Raw genomic sequence first — 27321 nt, forward strand, 5'->3', positions numbered from 1 at the left:
TAGTTGGAACAAAAATATTATTGAGTCAATAGTGAAATATTACAAGACAATAGCTTTTTTTTTTTTTGCAACATTTGTTATTCTTCCAAACAGTCGAACAAGTGTAGGATGAGTAAACGATGACAGAATCTTCATTTTTGATTGAAAAACTCTCCCATCTTTGAAATATCACAATGTCAATTTTATCCCTAACAGACATTCCAGATGTGAAGTTTGATGTGGCAGTGACATCATCAGCATGTACATCAGAGGAAGTGAAGCGTGTGGCCTCAGACATGCCTGTTGTCTCTCTGGAGTGGCTGATTCAGAGCTTGATCTGTGGAAAGTGCCTCAACTTCGACAGCAATTCTGAATTCTGCCACAACACATCTACGTAAAACCATCATCCTCTCGTCTCTTTTAAATGTCCTCAGTGTTTTAGTGCATGCCTTTCTGTACATAGTTTTTATTCAATAAAAAAAATGTGTTTCATTTGTCTGTTTTATTTCATAACAGATATAATAGAAAGCAAATAATGGTACCAAGAGGCTTATTATATATTAATGTACAAATCCAGATTCATCTTTTAATAATAATGATGATGTTTAATACGATGAAACAAACCATTGGCTGAAGCTGGTGTCCAGATCTTCAGGATCAACTTTATAAGCCAAAACTGTAGGACAGCAAATGACATAACTTAGACTTTTTAAGCTTGAATCAGGTCATTAAAGCAGTGCTTCCCTCATGCCTACCTGCCCAGTGTGCCTCCTGCCTGTGTGTAGTATTTGTTGTAGTCTAATCTTAACAGGAGCTGTGCCAAGTCAGAGTTTATCTGGTGGTTACGAACACTGGAAAGAATCTTGAAGAGCAGAAAAGACTGACGACTGAAACCCTTTAAAATAAAAGAAAACACCATCGTAATACCCATCAAAGCCTATTCCTGCCAATAGACAAAGGAAAAGATACAATGGTAAGACATTAGGGCAGGGGTGTTAAACTCAATTCCTGGAGGGCCGAAGCCCTGCACAGTTTAGTTCCAACCCTACTCCCAACACACTTACCTGTAGGTTTCAAACAAGCCTGAAGGACTCAATTAGTTTGAATAGGTGTGTTTAATTAGGGTTGGAGCTAAACTGTGCAGAGCTGCGGCCCTTTTGAAACTGAGTTTGACACCTTTGCATTAGGGCATGATTCTGATTAAATCATCATTCAAGTGTTGATTTTAAAATTATTGAAAGCCCGTTTCTCTAACAAAAAAGCTTTTTTTTATTTAATATTAATGGAATTTTATATCAGCTCTCTATGACCTTTTAACTTTAAAATGTCATAACCTTTACTTTTTCAATTATAATTGAGCCAGAAATTTTTTTTTTTTTTTTTTTTACTCTTCTGTTGAACACAAAAGATATTTTGAAGGATGGTGCAAACTGGTAACCATTGACTTCCATAGTATTTGCTATTATAGAAGTCAATGGTTACCAGTTTCTTACATTCTCAAAATATCTTCTTTTGTATTCAACAGAAGAGAGAAACTCAAACAGGTTTGGAACCAATGGAGAGTAAAATGGTAAGTTAATGTTTATTTTTGAGTAACTATCCCTTTAATAACAAGGGCCAGACAGAACCTGCAGATATATATTTTTTTGCTTTTTCTGCACATAAATTTGTAAAATTTGTGAATTTATGTTGAATGATTTTGGGAGTATCGTAACTAAAAACTTAATAAATGAAATTGAAAAAACTTTTATTTAATGTTTACCATGCAAATCTAATTATTTGGTAAACAAAGCAAGACTCTTAAATAATAGATCAACTAAAACAGAAAATATTTCTTTACAAACTCTGTATTGTAAATAAATCATATGAACACTCGTATTAGTCAATAATATTACTGACATTTATTTCAAACTAAATGAATATAAATCTACACACATTTACCAGGGTTTCTGTTGATTTCACCAAGTTAAATTTAAGATTAAGACATTTTTAAGACCATTATGAATTGAATTTTAGACTTATACAGGGCTAAATGCTAAGGATTTTTTTTCTCGAATATCCCAGTGGGAAAAGATTTTCACTTGCCCTGAATATGATATTAAATATGATATTAATTATAATAATACATTATAATTTATTAATAATTATTTAATAATAAAAAATGTAGGTCAGGTCAGTATCCTCAGCAGTAAATAAATGTAGAATTTTTAAACAAATGTTACTGCAAGGTAATGCCGTTTTTAAATTAAAAGTTTTATTGGGATTGTATGGGTGTTAATGGCCAGAATGGGTAGCTATATAGATAAAAGGAAAATTAAGACCTGTTAAAAAAGATTTCAGACCTACAACACAACATTTCAGTAGATTTAAGACTTTAAGGCCTAAAATTTAGCTTTTGAGATTTAAGACTTTAAGATACCCTGGTTTACATAAAGAAAAAAAAAAGACTCAATGGCCTAAAAATCAGCCAATTTCTGTGTGGATCTAATTAACTTTCACTATGTCATAATTATGACTTCTGTTCGATATTCTGTCATTCTCAATTTAGTATATATATATTTTTTTGCAATTAAGGCTGTCTGTTACTAGTATTTGTGTCATAATTAAGCTATACCAAAGCAGGTTTTACAAAAAAATGAAATGAAAATACATTTAACCCTACCTTCACAAGAATGTCCAGCTGAGCTGTTCCTCGCTCATCCAGAGACCCAAGATTCTGACTGACCAAAGAACAAAAGTTGTGACAAAGATCCAAAATTTCATTCAGACAGTGGAACACCTGCAAGAGAAATCAAATTATGACTTAACCAAATGCAGAATACACCCTGGTTGAAATGAGTTAAAGAGTTTGTGCTAGAGACTCACAGGTTTGAGTAGAATAAAAGACTGTGCCAGCAGATTGCTGAGGAAATGGTCATGGGCCAGTCGGATACTTTCAAAATCTCTTGTGGAGTTGATCTGCTGTAAAAGCTGAGAAAACTGGGACTCCAGAACATCCACCTGAGCAATGGAGAAGTCAAAATAATTTACATATACATATTGAGACTTTCATACATACACTGTTCTTTTTCTGTTAAAATATTCATAATTAACTGCAAACTGAACATAAATAATTGGTTTGCAGTAGGGCTGGGCTGATAAACCATATGATATCGAATTGTGATAAAAATTTATGCCAATAACAACGAGCTATGAACTTCTTTTTAAGTCTATATTGATCTAGGAGCCAATTACACAGCAGCAATGAGAATCTAAAAGTGTGTTGATATTAGAGATGCACCGGCCACTGAAAATTTATTGGCCCAAAAATATGTTTTGGCATTTAATAGACCCTCAAATTTTTGTGGTTTCAGTCATTTTTGTTGTTCTCTTTTAAATCTGAAAGCATTAACAATTCATATCAAAATATATATCGTTAAATATGAAAAATAATTATGGAGATGGCACTTTTGCCTTATCGCCCAGCCCTAGTTTCCACCACAATTTAAGAAAGTTGAAACTATTCTTTGGTTTCAGACTTGTTTAAAGTTTTTAATTAAATCAATGAATCTTTGTTTTCATTATTTCACATTATGTGAATTGTTGATGATACAGTATCAAGATGCTTTGTTATTATGACTTTGTAGGATCTTCATATAGTTATAAAAGATTACATAAAATAATAGTAACCTATTAAGCATACCGCATGCCTAAAACCGCATAAACTCACTTCTATCCTAAGATGTCTACCATCGCAGAAATAAATTACATTTATACACACTACATCCCTAACAGAGACAAGACAGAAGCAGTGTCTGAGCTCTGTCACAAAAACAAGAATAAACCAAAGAGACAGAACCTTAAAATCCTTCAGAAAAGCATATCCTGAAAGCATAAAGCAATATCCTGACTTGCTGCTCAAGTAACATTTCTTGTTATTATTATCAAATGTAAAAAAAAAAAAGGTTGTGTAGCTTTATACATTTTAAGGATTCCTGGATGAATAGAAAGTATTCGAAACAAATATGTAAAAAAAATAAATGTTTTACGATCACTTTTTATATCATCTGTCACAATATACAAAAATCAAGAATTTAGCTGAAAGTCTGAACACATATTCCAATGTTAGTTCACTTTAACTATATAATCAACTAATGTTTACCAATGTTTTTGAAGTTTACCAAACAAATCTTTCTGATTCCTTGTAACTTTGTAATAGTAGTGTAGGCATATTAGCATCACCAGCAAAGTAGGATTAATTTTTGACTAAATAAATAATTCTAGCAGTAACCTGAAGGTAATACTGAAGGTTGTCCACTAGGAAGGCCATATGGTTGCGGAGTCTCCATTTTACTGCATCCGTCTGGTTTGATTTGAGATGCTTGCGCTGCATCTGCAAAGCCCAGCAGTGCTGCAACTCGGACTGGACTCGACGCACACTCAGCAGGTACCGGAACACTACATTATACCTGTAGTCATGTAGTTAATGATAAATAGTTATTATATTCATGCTAAATAATAATATGAAACTAATAATAACATAAAATGATGACCTACTTCTCCAACACAGCAGGAGTGAAAAGAATATGCAGAGGCCACTGAACCTTGTAAGCCAATCCCAGTGCAGCCCAGCCAGTGGGCAGAGCTTCACGAGGAGAGCTCTCCTGAGGTGGAGTGGTGCCCTCTCGATTCCCAGAACCCTCTACAACCACAAGGATTAAATGATGTGTATTTCATATGTAGATGAAAATGCTTGTCAGTCAGAAATACCTTTGCTTTCTTTTCCATGGTAGTCTATGGTGAGGTGGAGGAGTGGCAAAAGATTGTCATCGTCGAGCAGCACTTTGTGAGCCGCTTGCTGAAATGCCACATTGACATCTGGAAAAAAATTGTGATATATTTAGAGAAATGGAGAAAAGTTTATGGTTTATAAAGTAAGTTGTATTAATACCATGTTCAGTAACAGCAGAAGGTGGGGTTTTCAGCATATGCTGAGCAAGGTCAATGAAGACCTGGTAGAGTTCACCTCGCCCCAACAAGAAAAAGTCCTTTATGATCTAAAACAATAACAACAGACCATTCATTATGGGTTTTCACTGTTAGAATAGACATTAGAGATCTAAGTTGCACATCGGAGTCATGAAACCAGCAGGGATTGTAGGTGCATCGAATGAATTTCCTGCACTTTCTTCCACCCTCAATACTATGGATGAGGTGAGCCCCTTTAGCAAGGCACCAAACCGCTCACTGCCTCGGGGGTGTGGAGGTGTGTGTGTGAGAGAGGGAGAGATTCGCTTTAGATAAAAGCATTTACTAATATGAGAATGGATTCCTTTTTTGGAGCGATCTCATGATGCATCACAAATTGTGGTGCTATGGAAACATTTCTGTATTTTGGTATCTTGATAAATGTGTTAAGCCATCTAATGACATCTGCGCGACGATGACATGCTCCCCCTGAGACAAATAATGAGAAAGAACCAAATCTCCTACCACAGCTATGCTGATGACACTCAGATCTTCCTAGCCTTACTGCCTAATGACTACAGCTCCATTGACACCCTCTGCCAATGCAGAGGCTCCCAGTTACATTCAGAATAGATTTTAAAGTATTATTACTGGTCTATAAATCACTAAATGGCCTAGGACCTCAATACATTACAGATATGCTCACTAAATACAAACCCAACAGATCACTCAGATCTTTAGGATCATATAAACTAGAAATTCCAAGAGTTCAGTCAAAGCAGGGTGAATCTGCCTTCAGCCACTACGCCCCTCGCTGCTGGAATCAGCTTCCAGAAATGATCAGATGTGCACCAACATTAGGCATGTTCAAATCAAGACTGAAAACACATCTGTTTAGCTGTGCCTTTACTGTATGAGCACTGTGCTAAGTCCGACAGATTGCACTATTATGTTTTTCATTTTCTTTTTCATTCTTTTATAACCTATTTTAACACATTTTAAAATTGTTTTTATCTGTTTTTAATCATTTTTATTGTCTGCATTTTATGTCCTAAACTTGTCTTTTTTATTCCTGTTTATGTAAAGCACTTTGAATTGCCACTGTGTATGAAATGTGCTATATAAATAAACTTGCCTTGCCTTGCCTTGCCTAATGGTGTGATGTGACATCACAGGCAGGGTGACAAAAGGACAAGGAGCAAAAATTTGAAAGAGCATTAGCTTCTGGGTCTTTGGCAAGCACTCTCTGTGCATTTTTAGCCGAACTGTTGGGTTTTTTCACACATGTATATAAATCAGGAATACACACAATTTATGTGCTACTTATCTAGGAGAAGAGATGCCTGGTGAGCTCTCAAGAGGACTGACTGTGCACACCGAATACCTACTCAAGTGTGTGCTCCACTTCTATTTGTTACACATTGGGAAGGGTGCACAGGCTCACAGACTTTGCGACTTGGGTTCCGGTTTTGTTGTTGTTATTGTTGTACAGTGGAGGATGTAGTAACGAGGATCGCAGATGTATTCAGCAGAGGGAATGGATGGGTCCCCCACATGCTGAACCCAGAATTGTCTTTCTGGATTTAGTGTGGTGCAATGCAGTTGTAGCCAACTGAACACTCATTAGTGAAATGCAACATTGATTGCTTAGAACAAGGACAAAGGGAAGGGGATGGGGCTTTGGTCATCATCTTCTTGGTAGCAAGAAGGGACAAATATGTGACTTGAAGGTATTGAGGAGTTGTGTCAGGCTGCAGGTCAGTCTCTTCATGGAAATGAGAAGACATCAGAAGTCATTGCGCAGTATTTTTAGACAGAATCCGAGGACTTTTACTCTCAGTAATGGCAAAGATTTAATGCCAGAAGGATCAGACAGAGGAAGAGCAATTACAACACATTGCATGCTTCAGTGTGCAGCAGTAGTCAGCAAGTTCAACTCACTGAGATTTTCCCAATCTCTAAGGACAGTTTCAGGGCGACCACCTCGGCTGATCTCTGCAAGTCTACTTCTTTAGGAGTCAGAATATGCCACAGAACATGCCTCTTCCCTAAGTAAATCATCTGGCAGCATAGAAACTTCTGCCAAATGGGTCTTATTGGTTCTGCAAAGTGTAGAAAGAGGCTACAGAATGTAGTTTGGTTCTCATATGCTAAAAATGAATGGATCATTCCCACAGTTGTGTGCCTCTGGCAGGAAGTGGTCATGTTCACGCTCAATCCAGGGCCTATGAACAAGGCAGCCTCTTTCGTAATAATAATAATAATAATTCCTTACATTTATATAGCGCTTTACACATAGGGGGAATCTCCTCATCCACCACCAGTGTGCAGCATCCACCTGGATGACGCGTTGGCAGCCATTTTACACCAGACCACACACACGGTGGCGAGGAAACAGAGTAATCAAGCCAATAATGGTATGGGGAGGGTTAGGAGGCCATGATGGACAGAGCCCAGTGGGCAAATTTGGCCAAAACCCCTACTCTTTTTCGAAGGAAATACTGGGATTTTTAATGACCACAGAGATTCAGGACCTCAGTTTAACGTCTCATCCAAAAAACAGCACTCACTGAGCAGTATAGAGTGCCCATCACTATATTGGGGCATTAGGACCCACACAGACCGCAGGCCTCACCAACACCACTTCTGGCAGCAACCTAGCTTTTCCATGTAGTCTCCCATCCAGGTACTGACCGGGCGCAGCCCTGATTAGCTTCAGTGGGCGATCATGTGAGCGTTGGAGAGAGCTAGCTAAGATGTTGCCAGGAGATGTCGGCTATGTTTCTATCATTGAAAGACTTTGCAAACTGGCACACCGGATTCTCAAGGAGAGCACTCAAGCTTCCTTGACAAAATTTTGAAGCATATATCCAGATGAGGGCAGACCTAGCAAATGAACACTACACACCTCAAGGTGTGGGATCCAATTTGACCAAATGGAAATTCTGTTTTGTTTAATCCTTGGGAGAAAACACATTTTTCAATTTGTTTTTTCCTCATGCATGGCTATGTTTGTGAGAATTTTCCCTGATTGTGTTTTTTTATTTTAGTTGGATGGTCTTTCCACAGTTTTTTTTCAAAAACAACAAGTTTGGTCCATTACAAAATCAGATATTTCTTAAAAATGGTCTTTATTCTTGCTTTTACATCCCTGAAAAGAGTAGAAGACCTCCAGAACATGTCAGTGCCTTGAATTTGCACCGGGTATGTTGAAAGAATGCTTGCACCCTAGGACTATTTCTGTACATAACACTTTACCCACCATCAATGAGATATGTTGTCAATTAAGAGACAACGCTACTCCAAAACAGATGCATCTGTGTTTCAGGTGTTTTACAGTAATGAACGCCCTAGCGCATGTTCTGAAAGTGTTACAAGACTTTTGGATCAGTGTAGATTAGATTGCATGTAAAAAAAAAGAGAGTGAATAGATCACATGTAAAAATGTTACACACACACACAAACGCACACACGCACGCACACACACACGCACACTCGCACACACACTTGCAGGAAGCTAAAAAATGTAATAGCTGGTGTCCAGCAGATTTCAACAGACACCGGCCCTCCAGGACCAAGATTGGTGACCCCTGGTCTAGATGGTGACATTTTTTTTAATTAATGGAAATTAAAGTATATAACCATATTATTTTATTGCTGTATTATTCTTATTTTTTTTTATGTAACTGTCTGTGGTCTTAACTGGTATGACAATTGTTTAAAAAAACAACAAAAACATGACTGTTTCATACAAAAACAATCCTATAGGGTTGCAACTTGTCTAAACACAATGTCTTTGTCAAACACACACTAAAAAGTAAAGAAGTGTCAACCATAATCTTGGGTAAAGTGCAGAGTGAAAAACACTATTGTGTTAGCTAGGCATGGGACGATAACCGTTTTCAAAGTATACCACGGTTGGTAAAAAAAATTGGTTTTAAAAGTGTCAAAATTTTCTACTATACCATTCCTAAAGTGTGTGTAAGATTTTTTATTTCCTTTTTTTTTAGGACACCAGTATCTCCAGTTGGAAAGATCTCCAAAAATGCTGTTTTAAATAGTAAAGAAATCTGTGTTTTTGAATGAAGACAGCATAAGTCAATGATTCACTTGAATTATTTAGCCTGTCATGTTTAGTTACAAAATACTGCAAACATTTTTAAAAATAAAAAAAAATATTGTGTTTAAAGGAGAAAATGTTTTAGTTTTTCACCCAGACATTTAAAATAATGTTTAAAATGTAAAATAACCTATTTTAAAACAGTACTCACAATACCAAGGTTATCCTACCATGAGAAACTTATCCCGGCCCATGCCTAGTGTTGGCAAACTTGCACCAGTAAGTGTATCGTCAAAAAACTACTTTTTATTTACCTTGAGCTGCCCCAAAAGATCAGATTCTTCTACCATTAAAGTCCATAAGTGCTGCAAGAAAAAAAGACACAGACTTCACCTGGTGCTTTTGGTAGTGCTGTTATATACATGATATGGAAATTTCATATACATGCTTTGTGGGGTTCATGCTTGTACCAATAAACTGACTGGACTAACCTCAGCAACTGTGCTCCGTATGCCATCCACCAGATTTTCAAAGTCCACCAGGCTAAAGAGAGGCTGCTTTTTGAGTCTGTGGAGCTCGGCTGCAAACATGTCCTCCTGATGCTTCAGTATAGACCCTGAGCCACCACACGAGGGCAGTGTTAGCATACAAAACCCATTGCAAACACACCTGAACAACAGCGGCAAAATGCTAAAGCACTCACCAGCTCGCGATGGGCTTTGGTTGTGGTTTTCAAACATTTGCACAGACTCCCCAACAAAAAGAATCTTTTCAGCTACTCGAACAGGGATGTATGAGGGAAGCATCTCCACACGCAGGGAGAACTGCTGGAGGGAAGGTGCCAGCATGTTCTCTTCCTCAATCAGTCTCTACAGAGGGACAACATTAAAAAGGACTCGGTTAAATAATAATAATAAAAAACGATAGATAACAATAAAATCACAGGCAAAATAGTAAAGTACTTTTAGTTTGAGTGTACAAGCTGACCGAATTTAGCAATCAAAAAGGGACTTTCTCTGATGATGGCCATTGAAAAGCAGTTATTTTTGGGGTACAGATCTTCACACCCATCCGATTGTGAAATAAATCTATAATACTCCAAAAAAAAAAAAAAAAAAAAGCGGCCTCCTATCTCTACTGCTGTTTTTCTAATCTACTTTTTCAAAAGAAGGACTATGGCTATCTGATCTGTTTCCACCCAATAAAACTATTGATTGAGAAACAGTGTGGGATAAAACATTCCACGCTTCTACAAATCCTAATCACCAGTTTATTCACTTCAAAACTTAGTCACAAATTTAACTGCACGTATATGACGTATCATAGGTTTATCTTCACATCCTTATTGTAAGTTTTGTGAACTAAAGCATCCAGATACCTTTTTAAGTCCGGAGGTGCAAAAACTGTGGGATCCTGTGCTGGACATTTTATTCAAAAGTACAAAAAATTATTTCCCCAAAGATAAGGTATTGTTATTGTTATTGTTGAATGATAACTCTCAATTTCCCTTAAATGCAAAGGTCTGTACATTTTGGTTAGCTGCTTCAAACTGCTACAATTAAAATATTGGTAAAGAGGTGGAAACCTCTTCAGTGTTAAGCACTGGTTGCAGTCACTATTGGAAATACTGTACCTAGAACTATAATCAGCACAGATCAACCATGCTAAACTAGACATTTTGACTATGTGGAAAATCTATATTTGTGATATCAAAGAAATATTAGACACTTAACCCACATATGATAATATGAAAGTCAAATTTAATGTAATTTATTTACTTACTACGTGTTTCCTGTTGTGCATATTACAGGGTAGGGGGATGGGGGCAGGTAATAGCTGTTTAGAGTATTTTTCTATATGATTGTAAAAATTGTATATATTCATTGTGGATATAAAAACTAAATTACAAAATTAAAGTTAAAAATAAACTTGCGGGACTTAATATATTTAATTTGCGGGACTTTTATATTTTTATATAAATAAATTATATTTAATTTATTTTTATTATACTTTTAGTGAACTGCTTCAAGGAAGGTAAATTAATTTTTATACTTTTGATGAAGCAGCATTCAACTTAAGCTCTTTAGACCATGCCGGACCGTTTCTCAGTGTTTAGCTGCAATGTCTTTAAATAAATAATTATTTAGGCCTATTTTCATTATTCATTTATTTTCCAATATTTGTTTATTATTATGTACAATAATTGAGGCATAAAATAAGATAGTAAAATATAATCAACAACGAAAATGTAAATAAAAACATAAATGAAAATGATTATTTAATGACCGTCTTAGTTCTATCAAAATAACAAACACAGAATCTCAGGAAGTGACGTTCAGCTTCATATCATTCACTCACCAAATCCTGCAGTTCTCTGAGCTGTTTCCCACTCAGGCCTCCGATGCCCAGGTCTTCCTCATCCTCCTCCTGTGCAGCAGTGGCTCCACCAGCACTGGGGCCCTGCTTGACGAAAAACTCCTCGCTCTGGTCTAGCAGCAGCCCGTGCAGCATCCACGCCGCCAGCTGCTTATACATCACGCCATGGCACACGGCAAGAATCCTGCGACACAGACACTACCATTAGAACAGTAAAAATAGCAGTCTGAGTCTTTCGTTTAAGAAATACATCTGTTTAGATGCGCGTGTTTCTGAGTGCTCACTTCTCCAAGGCCATCCTGACAGGAGGCAGTCCTCCACAGCTGTGCTTGTATACAGTCTCCAGGATCTGACAGCCATGAATCTATTGAATAGAAAAAAAAAACTTTCAGAAGGTTATTATTTTTAACCACGCACTCTTGTAATCATGCATTGCAAACCAGTGGCACCCATTAAGATACAAACCTTCTGAGACTTGATGGTCTCAACAACAACCATAACAGATGGGAAGAGAAGCTGAAACTGAATAAAAACAACAGAGGGAAAACTCCAAGTTAGAAATATACTGTGGGGTCAAAACGTGGTGCATTTAATCCTCCTGATGTCTTAGAATTTACCCTTCTAGTTTAGAAATCACCCACCCTCACTAAACCTCTAACATAAAGCAGATAAATTTCATTTCAATCCTCAAATCTATTTTGCATGATGAAACAAGTGTAGTTTTTCTGGTGTAGAAATGGTTTTATGGATGGTCAATTGACCCTAATGACAACTGTTGTATCCCAAATGTGTACAGCCTTCATGAAAAACAAAATAAATAAAATAAAAAATAAAATAATATATCTATTTCTATTTCATTGTTTTATATATTGTTTTATATAAATATTTGATGTAAAAGTGAATCAAAGTAATCATTATTATTCTCATCATTTTATAAATGATCATTATTGTTAATATCAAGTATATTGTGTGGACTAATATTATTGTATAATCCATTATTTTTTTTCTTGTAACACAAATCCATTTTAATCAATTTTGTTTGTGTGTGTGTGTGTGTGTCTGTATATATATTTATATATTAGTCAGAATTATTAGCCTCCCCCCATTTAATTCTTTTTGCTTTACAAATATGTTTAACAGAGCAAGAAAATTTTCACAGTATGTCTGATAATATTGTTGTCGATAGTCTACAGAACACTTTAAGCTGTATAGAAGTGTCTGTATAAAAATAAAACATTATTTACTGTCATCATGGCAAATACAAAATAAATCATTTATTAGAAATAAGTTTATTAAAACTATTATTGTTGAAAACTATTATTGTGTTGAAAAAATTGTCTCTCCGTTAAACAAATTAGGGAAAAAGGGGGGCTTATAATTTAAAATATAAAAATATAATAAATATACTAAACTAATTAAAAATGGATTTGTGTTACAAGACAGAAAATAATGGTTTACGCATATGTAAATAAAGTGGTTTTAAGAGAGTTATTTATTTAACTTAAACTTTTGAACTTGAACTTTTGAACTTTAGCTTGAAAGCATGAATCAGACAATTAAGCATGTATCAGATGATTGGGTGCATGAGTTGTTTTTTTACCTGTTCCAGCATGTAGTTGACATGAGAAATAGAGAGGTGTGGATCACCAAGAAACTGTTAAGCAAATTATTCATATTTAATGTCCAACATAATCTGCAAATACCAGCATAAATACTTAATGTGTAAACTCCAAATGTGAAACCTCTTTTTCAAGGTCCAGTAAAGCCTGCCGATAAGGCTGCAGCATAGAGTGGAGGCCAGTACAGAAGGCCCGCAGGTAAATGCCATGAAGCCCAGACTGACTCGGCTGACTGGAATAGTGCTCCTGTCAGACAAGAAGAAATCTTCTGCTATTATGTGCTTACTATGTTATTAACACACTGTATGCAGAGTAAATGCAGATTACCTGTTGATGAACATGACCCGTGTGTTGCTCTATGAATTCTGTGAAGCGCACGTAGTCAGTGCCCATTTTACATAATCGATTAAGGACACTGGTTTCGCTAGGGTGAAGGAACGGCAGGTCCTGGGACACCTGTCATCATCAACAACACTTCATCATGGTTATAAAATTTGAAATGACTATTAAATAGTGACTATTGAGTGAAAATTGGCGACGCAGTGGCGCAGTAGGTAGTGCTGTCGCCTCGCAGCAAGAAGGTCGCTGGTTCGAGCCTCGGCTCAGTTGGCATTTCTGTGTGGAGTTTGCATATTATCCCTGCGTTCGCGTGGGTTTCTTCCGGGTGCTCCGGTTTTCCCCACAGTCCAAAGACATGTGGTACAGGTGAATTGGGTAGGCTAAATTGTCTGTAGTGTATGAGTGTGTGTGTGAATGACTGTGTGTGGATGTTTTCCAGAGATTGGTTGTGGCTGGAAGGGCATCCACAGCGTAAAAACGTGCTAGATAAGTTGGCAGTTCATTCCGCTGTGGCGACCCCAGATTAATAAAGGGACTAAGCTGACAAGGCTTAATGCCTTTATTAATCCGGGGTCACCACAGCGGAATGAACTGCCAACTTATCCAGCACATGTTTTATGCAGCGGATACCCTTCCAGCTGCAACCGATCTTTGGGAAACAATCATACACACTCATACACTATTGACAACTTTGCCTACCCAATTAACCTGCACCACATGTCTTTGGACTGTGGGGGAAACCGGAGCACCCGGTTGAAAACCTACGCAAACGCAGGGAGAACATGCAAACTCCACACAGAAACGCCAACTGACCCAGCCAAGGCTCAAACCAGCGATCTTCTTGCTGTAAGGAGACAGCACTACCTACTGCGCCACTGCATCGCCCAAAATATATTCAATAAACGATAATATTGTCATTTAAGACCATTTTATGATACTCATTATATAATGCTAGAATGACAATACAATATCATCAACAATGCAAGAACCTGTGAAAACGCATATCCGAAATAACTAATATTAAATGTTAACAAAAAAGTGCTAATGAAGGTAAAAAGTAATGATATCTGCTACCAGGGGCCTGTTTCAGTAAAGAGGTTCAAACAACTCAGAGTTTAAACTTGAACTCTGAGTTGATTTACCGAGAGATTAAAAACTCAGAGTTTTCGGTTTCAGAACAGCTGATCTGAGTTGGGTCAATCAACTTCGAGTAGACCAACTCAGAGTTAAGCGCGCGCACCGTGACTATAAAAAGGCATTATCAGTGGAGCGCAGACATTACGAGTGACTATGGCAATATCTTATAAAAGAGATCACCATTTCTTTCTCCAGCTGAACTTGATGTTCTCATGCAAAGTTATAGCAAATATGAGTGTATATATTTGAAAAGAAGCAGCCATCAACCAGTTAGCGTGGGAAAACAGCTGCTCAAGATAATGCCTAATTTAACTTTTTAAGTATTTAAATATTTAAGTATAATAAAATAAGTAATGTAATTTGTGACCTTTATATATTTTTTCTAAACTTTCTTTTATACATTTATTAGTTTTAAATGATTTAACAGTGCACTTGTGTGTCTGCCTTTTTTATTGATCAAGTGATAGAGGTTAATATAACATTTAGAAGGTAAGCAGTACTAAAAATTATTTTTAGAAAGAATAATAATCCCATTAATCTAGTTACATGCATATCGAAGGTGAATTCAATTTAATTATTTATTAAAAAAGCATAAGCCATTCTCGTACAGTTCTTCTGTGTGTGACTAAAATGAAGGCAATAGCTATGTTTCCATCCAAATATATTACATAAATTTATGTGCAAGACTGGAATATTGCATAAAAGATGCGAATAAAATTCCATCCAACGAGTCAAAGAGAAAAAAATTGTCACTTCCTGATTTAACTGGCACCAAATATCAACAGTAAAAACAGAATTTACTGTGGTAGAAGAAGCTGCGTCAATGAATTCTTTATTTAGCCTAATTAATGTACTTGTGCCTCGATGTCAGAAGACAATGCTGAAACACAATGAACACGTGGGGGCGTCTGAAGCCATGAGACGCGGAGACTCTTGACACGCACCAGACGTTCGGAGGTAATTAATAATATACAGTAATACTGAAACAGTTAAGGCATTTTAGAATGACTAAAACAATATTTAAGACGTGTTACAGTGTGCCCAGCCTGCTGGTTTGTTCATTTACACACATTTTCATTATCATATGATCATGATCTTTTTTTAATGTACATACTGTAATTTGTTCAGTAAAAGTGTTTCCATCGTAGTTTATGCGCACATTTTCTATCGAATAAAAGTTTACCCTAATCAGTTATGTGCGTTTTTTATGCATATTTTAAAAAGTTATGTGCATCATGACGTTTCTATCAATCGTTTTTATGCACGTATCCAAAATGAGCATTAAAAAAGGTGGGTGGAAACGTAAGGCTAAGGCGAGAAATACCGCTTCATCTTTAAAAAAAGGGGAGGAGACAGACAGAAACTCTGAGTTTAGAGAATAAAACCTGCTTCTGACCAGGTTAGATTCACAGAGTAAGTTACCACAGTAACTGACTCTGAGTTAAAGTTAACTCTCTTTCAGAAACAGGCTTGACTTACCCTGATTTCTCGAGTTTAACAAACCTGCCATTTTGAAACGGAAAACCCAGAGTTTCTCTCATTTCAGGGTTAAAATACTCTGAGTTTTCAGTTAACCTCCTTTCTGAAACAGGCCCCAGATCTATTTTCAGTTGTCAGACACCCACATGAAAATACTAGTGTTTTTTAATCACACTGACACCTTCAGCTAAATCAGCTAAAATGTTGCTAGAATTGTTTTTGAATTATGGACTATATATTGCATCACTAAAAACGATTGAGGTCATGACCATGTGTTGTGCAATAACTCGATATATTGATTATTGTGACAGGCCTAATATAAATACAAAACAGATTTTTTTAACCCTTTTTTTTGTTCTGAAACAAAAGTTTTTTTTACACCATCATGTAACGCATTAACTAATACTTACTAACAATACCTTATTGAAAATTTTTACCTATTGAACCTTATTAAATGTAATAAAATTTCTGCAATTTAATTAGTTTGACACATTTGTTTACTCAAAATATTTATAATAATACACGTTTGTTATTATATCTGATAAAAAATGACATTCTTACAACTTGTGTCAATATTATGATTAAAGATTCTACAGTTATTGCAATATGAAAACTTGATGCTGTCATATGCCGGGTATGCATAATACACCATCGTAATACACCTTATGAATATTTTTAATACCATAGTATTCTGCAAAAAACGTACCTATCAGGGTAACCCTAACGTTACTTCACATAAAGCAAAAAGACCATGTAGCAACCCCAAATTGATTATAGTGACTATAACGATAAAACATAATGATAAAACAACTAACGTTATGGTTACAATTACACTTATACCACTACGGACCATTTTCGTGAGATACAGTGGGGTGTTTTGTACATTCACATTATATAAAAAAAACACTTGTAACGTTAAGTCGGGTTTAAAAATAGTCGTTCTTTTCCATACAGTCGTTATCTAAATGATTCAGTATGTTATACACATAAACGCTCATACATATAAGTTACAATTTTAGATGAATCACTGACAGAACTGCACAAAATACCTGCAATCCATTGCGTTTGTTCCAGGTAAATATGGTGCCAGGATATCCACTCAAAGCCAACAGCAACTCGTGAATCATTTTTCTAGTGTTATTACATTGATAGCGTATAAAAACAACGCATACGATAACAAAAATACAGGCAGTAAGTTGTCATCGTTATTATTTTCGCACCGCCAAAAGCTCCGTCGCATATTGATGACGCATATCCCAAGCGCGACAGGGGAAGCGCTCAGTCTGCTCTTCTACACTCTCGATAAATGCAGTATATTTACTACTACATATCGCTAATGAGGACTTGTCTTTGGAGAGTATTTTAGAGGTAAACAGCGCTTATTTCCTCTTAAGAATCGGTTGCGGAGTGTTTTGTGGTTACAGTTATATTACATTTGTTGATTGATTGCCCTTCGACTATCATCACAATAAAGTTGAGATAAATACATGTCAGTCAATACAGGTGCGCAAAATCGTAATTTTAAGGCACTTATACAATGCGTTGGGTATTAATATTAATATTTAATGAACTATAAAATGTAAACAAGCTTAAAACTATATTAAACTAAACACTGAGTACGCTGATATACATTCATATATTTGTGTGTGTGTGTGTGTGTGTGTGTGTGTGTGTGTGTGTGTGTGTGTGTGTGTGTGTGTATACACACACACACACACACACACACACATATATATATATATATATATATATATATATATATATATATATATTATATTTTATTATATATTTATAAACATTCTGTTGTATATGTGTTATGTGTCTAGTCTGCAGTCTTACCAACCACAATTGAACTGTTTGTTTGCCTGTTGCTGGCCAAAGCACAGATTTACAATCCTCATGCTTGAAGCTGCTTGGTAGGACATTATGAACTTCTCCAAGTAACTTTTGATAGTTTTCCTTGTTTTCAGTGATGGCGGCAAGAAGAGGAGAGGACATTGTCTCTGAGTTCCTCAGTCAGAATCCACATTTGGTGAGCTGGGTGGAATCTTTAAGAGGACACTGTGAGACAAATAAACAGTGGTATGCCAGGAGAGAGTTTGTGCTGCGGAATATGGAGGCTTTTCCTACCATCCAACCTGGGAGTCCAAGTTCTAGTCTGGACAGACTGCTGTCTCTATCCATGGTTTGGGCCAACCATGTATTTTTAGGCTGTCGGTAATTTCCAGTTTATTATGGATTTTTTCAGTTGTTGTAGTTCTTGTTGATTTAAAATTCTCACTGAATCCAAGTTTTTTTTTTGTCAAGTTTGTTAAATAATTAGAACTGGATTACACTATATTGTTCTATAAAGTTTGGGTTCAACAAGGCTAAACTGAATGGATCAAAATACCCAGCAAGCGTTTTTGTTTCTAAAAGATGACCTATAGATGTCTAATAGATGATTAAATATAGTGATCTTGGCTAAAACAAGGCTAAATTTGGGCTGTCAGTGGAAAAAGTAATCAACATCTAAGAATAGCTTAAAACTCAACCTTTTGCAAGCTGCCCCCCCCCCCCCCCTTTTTTTAGGCTTGTGCAGCTTCTCGAGGAGAAATCAAACAAATGAGCGCCGTTTCCTAAAGTCTATGAGCGCAGCACACACAAATAAACTAAATTGACATACTGCAGTTACATCTCAAAATGTAGCTAAGTAAAATTTAGTTCAGCAACATGCATCACACGACCTCACAACCAAGAGAGCTGACAATTGACCATAACTTAATTTACCATCACCTCACGATTAAAATGTGACACTGATTACATACAGGGTTCACAGACACAGCCTAATGAAAATCAAGGATTTTTAAGCACTTTTTCCAGCACCTACTTTTATTTTCGAAACTGACACGCAACGTATTGAACACCTGAAACGTATTCTCAACAACCCATAAAAACATTGCATAGGAACTATCTATTGATTTATATTTAATAATATAATAAACCAAGAGTGACACGCAATGTATTGAATACCTGAAACGTCTTCTCAGCAATTTATAAAAAACTGCATAGGAGCTATCTATTGATCTAATTAATAATAATAATAATAATATGATTAATTAATCATATATTAATAATCTAATAAACCTGCACTAAATGTGCTTGTGCATATTTTATTTTATTTGTTGATGTTCTTTCACAGATGGAAAGAGAACAGAATACTTGTATATATAATACTTGTATGTTATAATACAATTACACTGCAAAAATAATACACGTTTTAGTAAATAATACTAATGTTTTACAAATTACTCTTTTAAAAAAAACTACTCTGAGTACTAGTTTATTACTTTTGAAAAAAAAAAGATTTTCCATCATGGCCCTTTTAAGTATAAAATTATTTAAATGGTTTAATTGCTTAAATCACAAGGCTACACATAGTAATTTGCACTAACAAAGTATGGTCGATTTTTCCTTTCATGACAATGAATCATTTTTAATAGGACTGGCAAAACTACCACATACTCTTAAGGCCATAGAGACACTTTTTGTCCATTTTTAAACAATACTTTCAAGATTTGAAATGTTTAATCAAAGTATATGATGAAAATATTTAAATGTGGGGTTTATTTACATATTTTACACAGTTTTTCTTATTTGCTCATTGTTGTCTATACAAAATTTTATTTTAGGCTTAATCTTAAACTAAATAATTTTAGAAAAAAGACAAGAACACTGTCAGTAGTAAATTAATAAAATATATGACTTCGTTTCACCTGAGGTATTTGAAAAACAACACTACATTTCTTAAAGTTTTTTAAGGTTGTTTATTTTGATAAATGTAACAGATTGCTTTTACCTGTACCTGCACAATAATACCTCAATCAAACATTTTTAGCAACTCTTTTGTATGAAATAAAATTTCCACCTTTGCTAAAAGTACTGGTAGGCTAAGTTTCACTTTACAATACAGCCAAATAAATCCGTTAGCATTGTCACCGGTCATGCATCAATCTAATTCTAAATACTTGATAGTTTTTTACGTTTTTTTAAAGTTTAGTCAAAGAGCAAAGATTAATAATTTCTACTTCTAAGAGATCGCGATTGTATAGTTTGAGTGCACACACGCGGTGACAAGATCATGAGAGGACTTGCAGTTCATTTGAAAAAGCTTATTCAAGAGCTAGCATATTCGCATTTAGCGATTAACGTACATGACTGCGCTCGTGTTATAATAAAGCACTCGCGACATTTGCAGAAATGAAAAATTGCGCAATACCTGCATTCCCGCGCCGCCATTCAGACTGTATAGTCGTCAAATAGTAAACAGGAACGAATAACTACAGATTTAAAAAAGTCTGTATAATGGCTATTTTGGGCTATTCTTAGATGATTATTAGATTTTTGCTGACCCAGATTTAGCCTTTTTTTAGCCAAGCTGTTTAAATTTTATGTCTATTAGACATTTATTAAACAAAATTTGTTTGCTGGGTTATTAGTAAAGATGTTTTGGTCGTTAAAAAAGAATTCAGACTCAACCAAATGTTGTTTGGCGTTATAGTCTTCGAATATTTTTCATATATGATATATTACATTATATTATTATACATTTCTTGCACAATAACTTTAGACAGCACAACAGCACAAAACTAAGAAATGTAAATTGAAATCTTCTGAAAAAGAGCTTTTACCCTATCAGCATGTAAATTACGTTTTGCAACACTGGAGTTTATATTTTTGATGTGTTTTTGATCAAATTGATGTAGCCTTGTTGAGCAACTTGCTGAGTTTTCCTTCAAAAATATTAAGAAAAACTGCAAGCCTAAACAGTGGTGTACATTGTATATTTGCATACAATAATATAAATAAAACATTTATTTTCTATTATGGGAGGGTCATAAGTTAGGAAATGCGAACAAGAAAGAACTGATTTCATACTGACTATAAATGAATGAAATTCCTGTAAAATATAGTTCACCGTAATGTTTTATTATTATTTTTCAAGGAATATTTAGAAAACATCTGGCCATTGAAAGTCTTGATAGTCTCCATATTTTTTAATAAAAGTTTCTAGAAATTTGATTGATGTGTTTTGACCCTTCAGATATCCGCAGCGTGTGATGGACAAGATAAATGAGATGGCTGAAGGAATCACCGTGATCGAGGCTCCTGAGCGAAAGACTAGAGATGAAATAATGGGAAAACTAAAAAGACCTGCAGTTTCAGGTAAATCTTTAGTTACATCATATTAATGTACACTTGTGGTCAAAGATATGTGCTGCTTCAGAAATTATTCTAATATACAGAACTGGTGCTTAAAAATAATTTAAATATATGTCATGTCTCTTAATTAAAACAATATGAAAAATTGCTTTATATTTTTGTTGGACATTAGAATTTACTGTATTGATTTACTGCTTGGTAACAATAAACAAAATACTGTCAGTTTTTCATCAATTTAATGTATTCATAATTAAAATAGAACAATGCTCAATATGTTGTTTCAGCATTGTCTGTTATTATGTCTGTAGCTTAAACAACGATTTATTTTATAAAATGAAAACCATTGAGAATTGTTATATGTTATTATGTTATATTAATATATATATATATATCATGTTGAATCATGTTGGTTTAAACTGCCATTAGTGATATATATATATATGTGTGTGTGTATATATATATATATATGTGTGTATATATATATGTGTGTGTATATATTTAGTTGAAGTCAGAATCATTAGCCCCCTTTGAATTTATTTCTTATTTTTTAAAATATTTTCCAAATAATGTTTAACAGAGCAAGGACATTTTCACAGTATGTCTGATAATATTTTTTCAGCTAGAATAAAAGCAGTTTTTAATATTTAAACACCATTTTATGGACAATTATTAGAACCTTTAAGCTATATTTTTTCTCGATAATCTACAGAACAAACCACTTTTATACAATAACTTGCCTAAATACCCTAACCTGCCTAGTTAACCTAATTAACATAATTAAGCCATTAAATGTCACTTTAAGCTGTATAGAAGTGTCTTGAAAAATATCAAGTAAAATATTATTTACTGTCATCATGGCAAAGATGAAATAAATCCGTTATTAGAAATGAGTTATTAAAACTTATGTTTAGAAATATGTTGACAAAACAATCTCTCTGTTATACAGAAATTAGGGGAAAATAAGCGGTCTAATAATTCAGGGGGCTAATAATTCTGACTTCAACTGTATATATATATATATATATATATATATATATATATATATATATATATATATATATATATATATTGTATATATTGAGTTTAATGCATTGTTGGAGAAACATTTTTCAAAACATTTCCTGAACTGTGTTGCATGAATCATGTTGGTTTAAACTGCCATTAGTGATGCCACGCTGGTAAAATTGAGTTATAACGTTTACTAAATAAAAGTTTGAGATTAAAATACTGTCTGATCATTTCTGTAAATAATGATTAAGGCATCAAAAGGCTGCTTTGCTGTTTTAATCTGTGGTAACTTGCTTTTCTCTTACACTATTCTGGAGTGTCTCCAGCATGTCATCAAATGCATGCTCTTGAAAACAAGGCTTTAAATCTAATAACAAACTAAAATGTGCAGAATTAAATGTTGATTTAGAATGAAAGATGTATATTGTACTTCATGTTAGTGTGCTAATTTTGTCACTTGCATGATTTGCTCAAAGGGACAGTTCATCCAAAATGAACATGAATCCTTTACCCACATTCAAATAGTTCTAAACTTTCTAAATACATTTCTTCTCTTGGATGTTGAAAAAAGCAGCTGTTGACTTCCATAGTAGGAGCCAAAAATACTATGGAATTCAATGGCTGTTTTTTGCCACCATTCTTTGTTTTATCTTCCATTTGTCTTTTTACTTGAAGAAAAAACAGGTTTGGAACAAGTGGAGCGTGAACAAATGATGAAACAATTAAAGTTTTTCTGTTACTGTCCCTTTAAGCCAGGGGTGTCGAACTAAGTTCCTATAGGGCCCTGCACAGTTTAGTTCCAACACACTGAAGCTGCGGTCACACTGCACTTTTCACCCCAAAGGCTTCCATTCAAGTGCATGCGAATGCGGCATAACGGAAATGCAAGCTTGTGCGACAAGTTTCGCAGTTCACTTCATTGGAAAGTTCAAGCTTGGTAAACTCTGACCTGCGAAATCGCATCACATGATTGTGTGAGACCAATTAAAGATCAAAACATGATGTCTCTGCATAGAAAGTTAACATATGAATCGCTCGCATTTTTTTTAATGTCTAATAATCTTATTTTATTCTGCCCCTTTAACAGTGACGTACAACAGAATTTCGCATGCACAAACTCTAGTGTGACCATGGCATTACCTGTAGATTTCAAACAAGCCTCAAGCTTCAGTGAGGTTCAATCTTGCATCCTGTTCTCATTAATCTGCCAAGTATGGTTCCACCTCTCTCTCTGTTCACCAGTCAGTTTTTATGTTTGAAGTGGGGCTGCACAATATATAGTTTCAGCATCGATATTGCAATGTACACATCTGCAAGAGTCACATCGCAAGATATGCAATGTTAAATCTGAATTGTAGTTGACACGGAGCCACCGAATTGTATTTAATTAGTGTATTTAAACAGAATTTTTTTTTTTTTAAAAACGTCTCGTTTTTAGTCCAGTTTTCTACATTTCAAAGCGAAAACAAGATTATTTCACTTACCACACTAATATTTTTTTTGAATATTTAGATATTTGGACTGGAAATTAAACAAAGCAAAGTAAGAAAAGCTGTTATTCATGTGATTATTTAATTTCTGTACGTGAATACTGTTAGGCTCCCGTAAAAGCTGTCTTATAGAGCTATTCAACTATCTTCTGAAACTGTATTCATATCACAATATATATTGCTATATTGTCTATTGTCTATTTATTTGCAAAGAAACTTAATTCTGGAGGCAAACCAGATAAAACAGTTCAGAACACATAAAAAAGTTCAGTTTAGCCATAATAAATTGAAAGTTTATCAGTTTCATGTATTTTAAGGCTTGTGACTGTGTAAGCAATTTATGCGAGTTAAAAAGCATTTGGGCACAAGGAAATATTACATTTTGTAGCTTTAACAGTTATTCATTTTATTTTGTTATTTATAGACTATACAATTTGATAGTACATTTAATTATTTTATTTCGGTTTCTAAATACTGTTAGACTACTTTACTTATAATGTTCCTCTACTTTATTTATCTGTATTATCAGCCTGATCTTACAAGGAAACGTAACTGTTTTGCATTTTGTAAGCTTAGTGGCTAGTTAATACAAATTTGTACCTGTTCAGTCATATGAAATGTGCAAATAAGATTGTGCGATTTCAAATGAATTAGCTGCCAAATCAAAAAGTTACAAATTGTAATGATATAGCATTGGTATTATCTATAATAAGTATATTTTTTCTGAAGATATGCTTCTCTACAAAATTATTATTCATTAATTCATTCATTCATTCATTTTCTTTTCGGCATTCGTCCCTTTATTAATCTGGGGTCGCCACAGCGGAATGAACCGCCAACTTATCTAGTACATGTTTTATGCAGCGGATGCCCTTCCAGCTGCAACTCATCACTGGGAAACACCCATACACATACTCATTCACACACACACTACAGACAATTTAGCTTACCCAATTCACCTGTAGCGCATGTGTTTGGACTGTGGGGGAAACCGGAGCACCCCAGGGAAACCAACACAGGGAGAACATGCCAACTGACCCAGTTGGGGCTCGAACCAGTGACCTTCTTGGTGTGACGTGACAGCACTATCCACTGTGCCACCGTGTCGCTCACAAAATTATCGATATAAAAAAAAAAATTCAATATAAAAGATGCTAGTTATTTCCAAATGGATTTATTGAAGTTATTTGGTGACATATCACAATATAAATTGCAGAAAATAAAAACATTGCAATGTACATTTTTCCAATATCGTGCAGCTCTAAGAGAATTTTAATGTGGCTGATTTAACCTATATATTTTTATTTTATTGAGGCCCAGTTAACAGTTAAATGCAGAATGATTTCCACTTTTATTTACCAGAAGCCTTTTTCTTCTATTTTGCAGCAGCTGATGCTGATTACCAGGGCAAGAAAACTAAACCCAATGAACCAGATGATAGAGCTCACTCAAAGTGTGTTGTACATCCAGCAACCAGTTCTCATAAATGCGGCCCTTCACCAGGAGCTCCTGCAGAGCACCAGCCCTTTTTTAATCGGCTCTACAAGGCCGTCGCCTGGAAGCTTGTGTCTGCTGGTGGCTTTGGCCCCAACCTGGAACACTTCGAGATCCTGCGCAGCTGCGTGGAGTCCTGCAAAGCCAGTCTCACCTGTGTGTTTGTTCCTCTTAAAGACATTCCTGACTTGCCAGCAGGACGAACACAGAGAGAAGGCCAGGTGTGTGAACTGCGCTGCTGCACTGTCTACATGGGGACGGGTTATGGGCGCGACGAGTCTGCTGCCAGGGCAATGGCCTCCAAGGAAGCGCTCAAAGTATTTCAAGGGCAAAAAGTGACGGTGAAAATTAGCCGCAGAAGGTTCAGAGGGCGAGACGTGGATGATTTGGTGCTGCTGGATGAACAATCCAGAAGCCAAGCTTTCCCTCCAGCTCTCAGCTGCCCGTTTCAGGAAGACGAGTAGAGCTTGGTTTCGCCCCAGTCTTGTGGAGCACAGTCATCGCTGCACTTCCAAAGAGCTTTAATTGTTTCAGTTGTGATCAGTCAGAATGGCGCTGTGGAGAAGAACCGATTAAAAGGTTAAATGGCAGTCAGTTTTGTAGCTTGTAAAAGGCTCTGTTTGCTCTGTTGTTTGGAATCTTGTTAATGGCTTGTGGTTGTGAAGTTATGATGGTTTAGATCAAAGCTTATTAAACATAACTGTAGTTTTGTCTGACCTTAAAAGATGTTGGTGGTTGAAAAAGCTGATATTTTAATCAGTTAAAGAAAGTTTGGATTCATTTCTAAAACACTGAAACTGTACAATGCTAATACAGAATTGCTTCAGAAGTTAACAGTGGTTGGATTTGTTCATGTCCATTATTCAAGACGATAATATTCACAAGAATTGATTCATGAACGGTAACAATTTTAATGGTTAGGAATAATAATGCATTTCATTACAATACAGTAACAGTAGAACAGTTTAAACGAGACCTAATTTTCAGCTTGAGATTTGATTAAACATATTGGATAGTTTTATTTATTAATACATGTCATAATTACTTTCTTGTTCATACATTGTGACAGGGTTTGGTTAAGTCTTTGCTGTTCTTGTAGACCTTTGGGCAGATTTTTGTCAGTGTCTAATAAAAACTGCCATCTGTTTCAAAGCAATGTTAAATGTTGACGCAGAACTTTCAATTAAGTCTAAATGTTTGGTTTACTACATCTCAGACTAATATTCAAAAAGGGATTAGTTTTAACATGGCGTCCAATCATATTCTTCTTTCAGAACACATGATGTTTTGTTTATCCATCAGTTTTGGTTTTGTTTTGTAGTGAGGTTTTAAAGTTAAAAATCTTTAAAAATCTGCTCGGTGCTCACCATATCTTCATCACAATAAATTTCATTAATGGATGTAGTTCACCCAAACATGAAAACTTCCTTTCCCCACCAGCCAATTCGAATGTTGTCACTTGATTGAATGGGGGTTATCAGTGGTTATCAGCTGATAGATACGGGCCAGTAGGGGCCTTCTGCACCTACTGGTAGGCTCAGAAGGTTGTTATCATTCATCCACATGGTACATTGGCTATAGATTACATACGGCTGTGGCTGGAAGTTAAAGAGAATTATTGATATTATATATTAAATTTCCGAAATAATTAATTATTTAATTAACGTCTACCCCTACCTTAACCCACAGTAATGTAAAAACAGATCTGGATCTGGAGTCTTCTCTATTAGTATAGCTGATTAACCATGTGAATGGATAATAACAGTCTTTTGAGCCCACCAGTAGGCACAGAAGGCCCCTACTGGCCCATGTCTATCAGCTGATATACTCTGATAATGCCATGGAGTGATAACATTCGAAGTGGCCACACTCAAGTGGTTCTAAACTAGAGAATTACTTCTTCTGTTGAACACAAACCACGATATTCTGAAGATTGGTAAAAAAGCAGCCACTGACATTTACAGTAGTAGTAACAAAAACATGATAGAAGTAAACCATTTATATAGCAGTTTCTACATAAACTGTTATTTATATAAATTTTTTTTCAGGTCTCATAATGTAAATAGTTACCCTTTTATCAAGCTACACTAAGAATGTTTTGAGTTCAGTAACATTAGTTTTAAAAGATGTGTGTGATTTTTCAACATGCTAGGCATTAAGAAGGTTAATAAAGGCTGTAAAATAAAATGTT

General features: G+C 35.3%; 3 protein-coding genes across 46 annotated transcripts in view; 2 read left to right on the top strand and 1 right to left on the bottom strand.

Annotated features, from left to right (window-relative positions):
- The window catches only part of tp53bp1 (tumor protein p53 binding protein, 1), a 47645-nt gene extending 47174 nt beyond the window's left edge, over positions 1 to 471 (top strand). For all 20 annotated transcript variants that reach the window (XM_087259498.1, XM_087259503.1, XM_087259508.1 and 17 more), the window contains one exon: positions 196 to 471. In XM_087259498.1, coding sequence (XP_087115624.1) covers positions 196 to 377 — 182 coding nt within the window. In that variant the 3' untranslated portion in view covers positions 378 to 471. The remainder of the gene's footprint in view (positions 1 to 195) is intronic.
- On the bottom strand, positions 1 to 17221 carry tubgcp4 (tubulin gamma complex component 4). 2 transcript variants are annotated; one of them, XM_087259511.1, is made up of 18 exons: positions 16986 to 17182; positions 13309 to 13455; positions 13105 to 13227; positions 12963 to 13016; positions 11828 to 11884; positions 11647 to 11726; positions 11345 to 11546; positions 9690 to 9855; positions 9478 to 9602; positions 9301 to 9351; positions 4910 to 5015; positions 4729 to 4836; positions 4516 to 4660; positions 4250 to 4427; positions 2845 to 2979; positions 2642 to 2758; positions 735 to 874; positions 1 to 655 (listed from the first exon to the last, which is right to left on the bottom strand). In XM_087259511.1, the coding sequence occupies exons 2-18, from the start codon at positions 13372 to 13374 to the stop codon at positions 643 to 645; spliced, it is 1866 nt and encodes a 621-aa protein (XP_087115637.1). In that variant the 5' UTR covers positions 13375 to 13455; positions 16986 to 17182; the 3' UTR covers positions 1 to 642.
- Positions 17188 to 27321, top strand: cdkn2aip (CDKN2A interacting protein). Of its 24 annotated transcripts, none has more exons than XR_015494697.1 (5): positions 17188 to 17304; positions 17891 to 18153; positions 21020 to 21141; positions 25023 to 26620; positions 26925 to 27321. XR_015494697.1 is itself a non-coding variant. In XM_087259223.1 (4 exons), exons 2-4 carry the CDS (start codon positions 17909 to 17911, stop codon positions 25592 to 25594), a joined length of 939 nt encoding a protein of 312 aa, XP_087115349.1. In that variant the 5' UTR covers positions 17188 to 17304; positions 17891 to 17908; the 3' UTR covers positions 25595 to 27321.

This window comes from Danio rerio, chromosome 7 (assembly GCF_052040795.2).
Source record: "Danio rerio strain M-AB ecotype USA chromosome 7, GRCz13ab, whole genome shotgun sequence".
Taxonomy (NCBI): domain Eukaryota; kingdom Metazoa; phylum Chordata; class Actinopteri; order Cypriniformes; family Danionidae; genus Danio; species Danio rerio.

Coding starts and splice junctions, on each gene's coding strand:
- tubgcp4 (XM_087259511.1), bottom strand. CDS start 13,374: ATGGGCACTGACTACGTGCGCTTCACAGAATTCATAGAGCAACACACG. Junction 13,228..13,308: donor CGGGTCATGTTCATCAACAG/GTAATCTGCATT, acceptor CTTGTCTGACAG/GAGCACTATTCCAGTCAGCC. Junction 11,547..11,646: donor GTCAGGATGGCCTTGGAGAA/GTGAGCACTCAG, acceptor TCTGTGTCGCAG/GATTCTTGCCGTGTGCCATG.
- cdkn2aip (XM_087259223.1), top strand. CDS start 17,909: ATGGCGGCAAGAAGAGGAGAGGACATTGTCTCTGAGTTCCTCAGTCAG. Junction 18,154..21,019: donor CATGTATTTTTAGGCTGTCG/GTAATTTCCAGT, acceptor TTGACCCTTCAG/ATATCCGCAGCGTGTGATGG. Junction 21,142..25,022: donor AAAAAGACCTGCAGTTTCAG/GTAAATCTTTAG, acceptor TCTATTTTGCAG/CAGCTGATGCTGATTACCAG.